The following is a 9,792-nucleotide window of genomic DNA, read 5'->3' on the forward strand; positions in this document are numbered from 1 at the left end:
ACTCCTTATAAAATCTGTAAAAATAAAAAGCCTTAAGAAAAACGCTTGCATCTTCTTACTCAAGTGGTCCAGAAGAATCAACAGATGAGAAAATGTAAAACGTATGTAAGAAAGGTACAAAGTATGGCCTTTTTAGTTGAAGTCAGTTTTAAAAAAACCCACACCTATCCTCAAGTTTTAACCCAGTCTTCCTACAAAGAACACTGTTACTGCTTTTACAGATGGATATTTGACATTTAAAAATGCTAAAAACCTTGCTTCTCACCACTTGTTTGGATGTGGCACACCTTTGACCAGAGGAAACTAGAAAAAAAATGCGTGATAGAAGTCGTAAACCTGGCATGCTTGCATATCAGCACTAAGCTGTCCAAGATGCATTAACAGATTCTTAAAAACGCTTCTCAAACACCTTACTGTCTGCAAAGCCACAAATAAGCACTTATTTATCTCAACCTACAGGTAACTCACAATAATACCCAGACAAACACTCTGAATTGCAGTTGTTTGCAGTCCTAACTCAAGGAGTCTCTGAAAGTATGCACATATGCAGAGCTGGAAATGGAAAACACTAGGACAAGCAAAAAAGAAAGTGAATATAAGAAGAAAACAATTATTCAGCATATTTCTTAAAGCAGCACTTCTATTCAGATGCAGCTCCATCTACAGAAAGGCAAATCCCCGCCGAGTTTTCAACTGCACTGACACATCCCAACTGCTCATTTTCCAGGTGGTTCTCCAACATCCACTTCTGCCTGGCAGGATTAAGCCCATTAGCTTGGGGAAAAACTCCCAACACCAGACCACGCAAAGTGACATCAGTGCAAGGTTTATAGTAAACTCGGGAGAAGACTTATACCTTACCCAACATATTACACTGGCCAGACCTGATTTCCAGGGAGGTATGATTACAATATACAAAAATACAATATAAGACCCTCATCCCCATCAAAGAGGAGAAAAGAAGACTGATGTTGCAATTTTACTTACTGGCAAGACCATTAAAACTTGTTTTGGGCATTTAAAAGTGTATAATGAAGCTATCAGGGACAACACCATGGGAATAACTCTGCAAGACCATTTCTTTTTTAATTGTAAATGTTTCCAAAGGACAGCACATGCAGGAAGAACATCGAGTCCACTTAAAGAAAAAACAAGATGTTGGTATCTGCAATGCTTCTGCACTTTGGAATATTTCACAACAGCAGCCTGCTTCTCACCCTTGCATCTCCTGCAGCTCTGGGGCAACCGTCTGGGAAAGGCTATCCTCCCTGGGACCAGGGGGCTCTGACAGGCTGACACAGGGCTATCCCTCCCCGGGACCGGGGGGCTCTGATGGCCTGACACACAATTAGACTTTGGTCAACACGACCTGACCCACTTCATCACGCACCAGCAGGAAACAAGAAAAAGCAGCTGAAACTCTGCTGCAAGCTGCTGCAAAGCAGACTTTTCCTCCTCCGCCTTTCCCCACCACAACCTATTTCTCCTGGTCTCCAGGGTTGCTGGCAGGAGCAGAAGAGCAGCTGGTGCAGCCCTTGGACACGGATGGAAGCAGGAACAGCCTTGCTGCTGAGCACCCACCTCACACTTGCACAGAGATTACAACTATGGATCGCATCATCCTCCTCCTTTTTTTTTCCCCTCTATGTTTGCAAAAAGCAAGCCAAGGAACTGTAGAAAATTTAGGCCTCTCTCCAGAAGCAAAGGAAATGGGCAATGGTATGGGGTGGGGAGAGGGGGGAGACGACAAAAATCTAACCACTACAGAGCAGCTCTCTACTGTATCCCTTCCAGACCTTGACTTTAAACACTGTTCTTTGACACCAGCTACTACTCCAGGAAAACAACCACTGAGACAAACTTCAGTGGAAGAAACTGCCCTCAATCCCAAAGAAAAGAACTAGCGGTATTGCAATGCAGAAGAAATCTGTTCTGTTTTTACGCATTGAAGTAGGAGAGAATCAACCAAGCAGAACACAGATTTTTCAGCAAGATAAACATGCCACTCTTTCCTCTAGAAGGCTGCATCCCCTGCCTTTATTGCTGACTTTGGCATCCTGACAAGCCAGTATACAAAACAGATGAGTACGCTCCTGTCTCAAAAGCAGGAACAAAAAGAAATCATGACAATCCCTCTTGGGAAGAAATTCACGGTGCAATTAAAGCCGTAATACAATATTAAGTCAAACTGCTAAAAATACACACACACTTGCAGACTCAGCCACAAACTAGGAGATGCTGAAACAAATAAAAGATAATTTGGGACATGAATGCAAGGAGCTGGGAAAAGGTAAAACAAATGTAATTCTGGGCATGATCCCCATAGGAGAGGGATCAGGGAAGATTGGGGGGCAGAAATCAGGGCATTTGTGAAGTTGCTAAAAGAGCCTGAAACACTTCAGGTAGAGTGACAGTTTCCTATCCTGATTTAAATAGAAAACAAGACACTAGATAAAGAAAGCAGTAAAAGGACATAAGGATGTGTGTGTAGGGGGTACGGGTGGAGAAAGGTTATTTCACTGCAGAAACACCTTCTACAAACGTGAGGTGCTGCTGAGCCCAGGCTCAGACAAGCCACACCTTCCAGAGGACCCAGGTTCCTCAAGAAACCTCAGAGGCTGCCTGGATGAGTCAGCAACATCTTGAAATGTCACAATCAGCAGGGGGAAAAGCCAATTGCTATGCACTTTACCTCTAATAAATGGTATTCTGGGCATTTTATTTTGAAAACATTTTTTTTTATCCAGAAGCAGAATATTGCCATGTTAACACCTGGGATGCAGCAGTGACCCAAATACAAATATAGTTACTAACAGGAAATATCTGCTGACCGATAAAGGATAATGATTTGTAAGGATCTTAGGACACATTATTCTACCAAGCAGGTATCAGTCTACACACTTTAAAGTTTTTTTATTATTATTATTTTGCATATATCAGCATCCTTTAAGAAATGTAATAATAGCAGCTCCTTCTCCCTGATCTAAATGGCAACACCTAATAATGTGCATTAAAATAACCAGACTCCTCTGTGCTTTTAGGCACCTGCACTCTGAGCAATCTTTTTGCAGCACCAAACCCCACTGCATGAACTTAGCAATACATACCAGATTTTAATGCTTTTCTACTAAAATAATCCCAACAACCAATATCAGCTGATTGCCATGATCACCGTCTAGCAGAAAGAGGCCTTTAGAGCTAGTTTCATAAACCTTGAAGCTCAACGATTTTGTCTTAATAGCTGTCTGTCAGGAGACAGTGCAGCCTACATTTAGCTGTTTGGGTCTTTGAAATATGGCACACAGACTTTAGTTATAGATCCTGAAATGTAGTATGTATAAACATTCCGCTAAATTATTTATTTTCTTCAGAGAAAAAGCTTTCATTCTGGGAGAAGCATCCTTAACAGCCACACCTGAGATCAGCTTTCCTGCTACAAACTCGGTTCTAATTCCCCTTTCTTCTAACTTCACCAAAAGCGACGCACAGGTTCAGCCTTCAGACAGGGCCAGCACAGACAGACGCTACTGCTGGGGCAGTCACACCAGGCAGAGCTGCCCACCCAGCCAGGCGCTGCACCATGCTGTGCTCTGCAGCTACGCAGGCTTTGAGCAGAACTAGTAAATATATGACACAGTTCACCAGCATGAAGTGTCAGGCCCCTTTTCTTGATTTAATAAAGCCGGGATAATACCGGGGCACAGAAAGTTACGACATTATTTGAAGGCCAAAAACGGAAGCCAGATGTTGGAGCCGAGGCTAGAACTTCAAAGTTCCTATTCTCTTGTTTCTCTACTCAGAAGAGCAAGTCAGAATGGTTTTTAAAAGGGTTTACTTTTATTTTTAAACTATGTACTTTAAGAAGAAATACAGAAAGCTGACAGAACTTCACACTACTACAACAGAGCAGTCTAGTTTTGATGCTGCACATCAGCCAGCAGCATCAGAGCAGGCGCTGCCTGGGGGCGGGTATGATACGCTCCAGCTCCCTCTTGGTCTCAAAAACCTCCAGTCAAGCAGAGGCCACTTCACCATGCGCAAGCGCTTCCTGCCTGCCACAGCACAGGCAGTATGCTCAGTGACAGCAAGCTTTACAATCTTTTCCGTCTCTTGTTGTAGGAAGACATCCCCACAACTCTCCTGCTTCAGGACCAGGCAGCAGCAGCCCAAACAGGATTTAAGCGTCTCTGGTGCAACGGGACAGCCAGGCAGAGGGTTTTTGCAAAAGCAAGAAGCTGCTTCTGCCTCCTGCCACAACGATGTCCTCAGCCACCTGCACAGTGGACATCAGGAGTGGGCCACAAACACAGGCTAGTTCACAGCCCACAGATTCAATCCAGCTTTAGGGTCACCAGCTCAGCTACACTGACATACATATTAAACGTGAGCTATTTCAGTAATTCAGCAGCAAGCTCCTTGGTAACCAAGGGTGCCAGAATAACCTATGGCTCACCAGCAATATAGAATCACAGGTTGGAAGGGACCTCAGGGATCCTCTAGTCCAACCTTTCTAGGAAGAGCACAGTCTAGACAAGATGGCCCAGCACCCTGTGCAGCAGAATCTTGAGTTTCCAACATGGCAGAGTCAACCACTTCCCTGGGGAGGTTATTCCAATGGTGACTGTCCTCACTGTGAAAAATTTCCCTTTCCTGTCCAATCGGAAAAGCAACTTGTGTCCATTCCCCCTTGTCCTATCCAAGTGACTCTGTGTAAAAAGGGAGTCTCCGTCTTCTTTGTAGCTACCCCTTAAGTACTGGTACATGGTGATGAGATCCCCTCTGAGCCTCCTTTTCTCAAGGCTGAACAACCCCAGTTCTCCCAGCCTATCCTCATATGGCAGCTTCCCAGTCCTTTGTTCACCTTGGTGGCCCTTCTCTGGACCCCTTCCAGCCTGTCTACATTTTTTTTTTATAGTGGGGACCAGAACTGTACACAGTACTCCAGGTGTGGCCTGACAAGCGCTGAGTAGAACGGGGTAATGACTTCTTTATCTCTGCTGGTGATGCCCTTTTTGATGCAACCCAGCATCCTATTGGGCTTTTTGGCCGCAGCAGCACACTGTTTGCTCATGTTGAGCTTCCTGTCCACCAGGACCTCCAGGTCCATTTTGACAGAGCTGCTCTCCAGCCAGGTGGATCCCAGTCTGTGCTGCACTCCTGGATTATGTTTTCCCAGGTGCAAGACATCAGACTTCCCCTTGTTGAACTTCATAAGGTTCTTGCTGGCCCCCTCTTCCAGCCTATCCAGATCTTGCTGCTGACCAGCTCTCCCTTCTGGGAGTGTCTACTTCCCCACTCAGCTTGGTGTCATCAGCAAACTTCATCAGGCTACACTTGATCCCAATATCCAGACCACTTAAAGATGTTTAATAATATCGGGCCCAATATCAATCCCTGGGGGACCCCACTTGTGACAGGCTGCCACTTTGAAAAAGAGCTATTTACCACCACCCTCTGGGTGCGGCCTGCCAGCCAGTTCCCCACCCACTGCACAGAGCACTTGCCTAGGCCATAACACATTAATTTCTCCAGGAGGAAGCTGTGGGGGACTGTATCAAAGGCCTTGGAGAAGTCCCGGTAGACAGTGTCCACTGCCCGCCCCATGTCAACCACACAGGTCACTAAGTACCTGGCTAGATATGTTGCAGTCCAGAGACATACTTTATTCCTTAGCAAACAGAAGGCTTAAACCATTGTCAGGTCTCCAAAGGAAGCTTTAAGCACAAGAAAATGACAGCACTTACTGCTAAAAAAAGTTTAAAAAATTGGAGGGTGATAATATGGGTTATAAAAGAAAATCTAGGAAGCTGCTGTGGAAAACTTAGAAAGATCCAAGCTACACACACCCGCTGCCTACTTCCATTTTTGCAAGCTATATTTGCTTCATGCAGAACAGGGACAGAAGCTTCTTTGGATCTGCTGCTGCTACTTCTATTGTCTGCTTCCCACTTTGCTACATGTTTTGAGGCCTACTGATAATATGAAAGAAGAGTGACTTGTTTTGTAACTCAAGCCAACATGTTTGAGAAGCCTGTTTGCCATTCTGACTGAAGGGTTGACTTCGCCTTTAAATCTGCTACCTAACACAACAGCATTTCCTAGAAGTAGTCCCTTTTCCTAAGCTGTTCTTCTAGTTGCTGGCAGGATACAAATCCCAGATGATCAAAGAATCCATTTGCTAGGAGGTAATCACCTGTCTTCCAACATCACATGGGAGTTACCAATGCACTTGCCAGGTGACTGATATGGCTCAGGAGATCATAAATGAGCTCTGATGGCTTCAAAGGTGGCTCATGCTTGCTAGTGGAAGCAGAAATAAGGTGAAAGAATGAGTGATGAGACAAATGCATAGCTTATTTGGATGCAAAATGCAAATGCATTCAAGGACTAGCTCTACAAACAGTATTTATTTTGAAGCTGTTCACTAAAATCATCTAGAAGGATCCCTAAAGTTGGCTAGGAAACAATATTAATACTTTCTGCTCTACTTTAGTAGAGAAAAGCTTGAAGAGTGTTTAGAGGTTAACTTGACTCCACAGAAGTCCGCTTGAGCAGCAGATTTTGCAAGAGCATTTTACAATACTCTGTTTTCTTTACAAAGATATCACGACATCATCAACATTGACACATCTTTTTCACCGAAAACCACAAACTGGGTGCTGTATGAGAAGTATTTTGCAGACATGCAGCATGCACCGATAGTCTGACATGCCACAAGCATGTACTACCACACATGATACGACAACCAGAAACTTTGACAGAGTAGGGCTGCTCCTTACGAATGCCTCAGCAAGCAGAAGAGTGATTCAAGCTTCCTGTGTAACTAAATAGCTTTTTAATGATGGCTTAAGATCTCTGAGCCATTAGCACCATCTCAGCACACATAACTGGCACCTGTTCTATGACGCATAATGTGCTCAGAAACTGTTCAAATCACTGGTTTCCCCTCCTGCCTTGCTGGGTGCTCTGACTTTACAACTTGCTGTTTCCAATATTCCTTCCCAGTTAATCAAGCTCTAACTCATTATAGCTCCCATTGCTTACTCTTCCATATCAACCCAATTCAACTTCAACTAAAAATCTGCTTCCATGAGTCTGTATTTCTGACAGCAGAGTTTAATTATGTTCTATTTGCCCCCAGTATGCCTTACAGCATCTCATCTTCACACTTTCCCACCGTTTCCAGGAAGGAGGGTACACTAGCCGCAGAACATGCCCATCTGTAAGCTCCAAGGTAATGGGAACATAAGGAAAATCTTGCACAGTAATCATATGCTGAATTACAACAGTAAATTCTGCGGTATAGCCCAAAGATGGCTTCTCAACTTCCAAAGCCAGTACTCTGTTTGTAGCTGAACTAAATATTGGATGTTCAAGGAAAAAAAGAAAACAAGGCATAATTCAGGAGGCTAAATGTTCATTTCTGCATGAAAGCAAGGGAAAAACCAAGAAGCCCTTCAGCCACATGCAATTATTAGAGTGTTGTGCTTCAGAGTGCGCACTAACCTCTTTCCACACGCAAAGCTACAGTTTGTTAGATACAACTGACCTACTGAATTATCTGAACTTAACCACAGTATTTATTCATGTCTGTGAACCAGGGGTATTCACTAAAAAGAATCCACCTCAAAAATATCACCCTTTGTTCCAGCTTCAGCTGAAGCTAAATTCAGAAAGGCCGGTGACATTTGGCAGACGAGTCAGCAGTCCATCCTGAGCAGGCAAGTACATGTCTGACTGATCAAGGTGCATGCAGACCCAGCGGTACCAGGCTGTACTTGTATTTATTGGGGAGATGATCATATTCCACCCCCGCAGACGCTGTATGGAGTAGCAAAGCTTCTCAAAGGGACTAATGAAATTCAACTTAAATAGGCTCCAGAGAGCAAGGTTTCAATAAACTAGCAATAGATGGTACCAGGAACACAGCAAACAACATGCAGATGTGACTATTTTGGCTCTTGGGTGAAGAAATTCACAACTGCAAACCAAAGTCCCAATTTCCTGAAGGGGTGCAAGGCCTTAGCCTAATTTATCTAAGACAGCTTAAGCTAGAACGTGGTTGAAAACTAGATCAGTAACTACTGCTTTTGCCCAGTGGGACTCTCTGGGTGAGACGGGGCAGGAGACAGTTTTCCGTGAGCAGATCCAGGGCTGCTGAACACATCTCCTTACTGATCAACTACAAAGTACATGCTTGTGGCTTTCCTTTATCAATCCAGCAAATTTGGGATGTAATGTTTCCCTGCAGGTAAAACAAGGCAAAAATAGGAACAGCAGCTGTTACTTAGCATACTGCTGCCGGTGCTCAGTATGGTGACAGTGAGCAACATCACGATCCCCTGAAGACAGGTTTCCACCTACCAGCCCTGCAAGCCTGACTGCGTGCACCCAATGGACTGAAGATGTCTCCTCTTGCTTGTTATCAAAAGAAAAAAAGATTGTGCAAATCAAAGCATGCTATATCTCAGCTCCCCATCTCTCGGTAGGATTGTACATAGCTGCGACTGCCACTGCTGGAAGGCAGCTGAAGACCAGTATCTATGGCAAAATTAAATAATACTCTGCATGGAAAGGAACCCGGGTCATCTCTGCAGCTTCTCCAAGGCTAAACCGGAGGCAAAGCAGGCATGCTCACGGCTGGAATTGGAAATAAACCGGGACTCTCAGCACCCCCTGGCACTAATGCTCCCAGGCTGAATTTCTGCCTCCACATCTTGTTAAAATTTGTCACCACGGCGGCTCAAGAGGGCGAGGGCCGCCCTTAGCACCCGCAGGCCCCTCGGGGCCCCAGAGGCCGGGCCGCTGCCCCGGCGGCTCCCCGCAGCAGGCCCCGGCCGCCCGCTGTCGAGGGCAGGCCCCGAGAGTTGGCGGGCCCGGGGCAGGCCGCAGCCCACCCCTCGCCCCCGGGCCCGGTGGCGGCCCCACTCCCCGCCCGCACTCACCATGGCTGCCGGCGGCTCCCGGGAGCAGCTCTAGGCAGGGCCCCGCGCTCCGCTCATCTCACGGCCGGCGGCTGCCGGCGGTGGGGCCTCCCCGCCCATGCACCGGCGAGCCCCCGCCGGCCGCAGAGCCCCCGAGCACCGCTGGCGGCCCCACGCCAGGAGAGCCGCCGCCTCCCAGCCCCCGGGCCTCCCCCGGCCGGCGGGGACGGGGAGCCCCGGGGCGATGAGAAGGACCGACGGAGGGCAGGCCCTCGCGGGGCGGGAGGGCGCGGCGTTGGCCGGCGGAAGGGCCGGGACGGGAGTGAAGAAGAGGGAGCGGAGCGCGGCCCAGCGGGGTTCGGTCCGGCCCGGCGCGGCGGCTATCGGTGCAGCGGTGCCTACGCCAGGCGCATCCTGCCGCGCACCGGGGAGGCGGCTCCGCCGGTCCCGCCCCGCCCTCCCGCCGGAAGCTGTCGCCGGGCACCCGCTGCCAACCAGAGGCGAGGCGGTGGTGCATGCTCATGCGCAGCGCGCCGCGGATAAGCCCCCAGACGCCATCTTGGAGAAGGGCGCGGTGCCTCACGGTGCGGGGAGGGGGGAGGGCAGGTGCAGGCCCGGAGGTGCGCGTCGCCCCACCCCAGCGCGTCTGCGCATGCGCGAGAGGCTCTTCCCGCCCGGCAGGGAGCGGCGGCCGGGGTAGGGTACGTGCCCGCGCGTGTCGGTGGGGGGAAACGCCCTCTGGAGGCGGGGCTCCTCTTGTCCCCGCCTCCCGAAAGGCGGGGCTTGGGCGCTCCCCGTTGCCAGCCTCCGCCCACGGGAGAGGGGCACGCGTTGTCTAGCAACGCGATGGGGCAGCCTAGGCGTAGGC

General features: G+C 48.1%; 1 protein-coding gene across 4 annotated transcripts in view; it reads right to left on the reverse strand.

The window, feature by feature from the left end:
• Positions 1–9,397, reverse strand: part of XPO6 (exportin 6) — a 56,833-nt gene extending 47,436 nt beyond the window's left edge. For 2 of the 4 annotated variants that reach the window (XM_075105979.1, XM_075105977.1), the window contains exon 1: positions 8,946–9,397. In XM_075105979.1, the coding sequence (XP_074962080.1) occupies positions 8,946–8,948 (3 nt within the window). In that variant the 5' untranslated portion in view covers positions 8,949–9,397. The remainder of the gene's footprint in view (positions 1–8,945) is intronic. The other 2 variants (XM_075105981.1, XM_075105980.1) reach the window with 1 other exon arrangement.
• Between the last annotated feature and the right edge of the window lie 395 nt (positions 9,398–9,792).

The sequence above is a fragment of the Phalacrocorax aristotelis genome, chromosome 10 (assembly GCF_949628215.1).
Source record: "Phalacrocorax aristotelis chromosome 10, bGulAri2.1, whole genome shotgun sequence".
In the NCBI taxonomy this organism is placed as follows: Eukaryota; Metazoa; Chordata; class Aves; order Suliformes; family Phalacrocoracidae; genus Phalacrocorax; species Phalacrocorax aristotelis.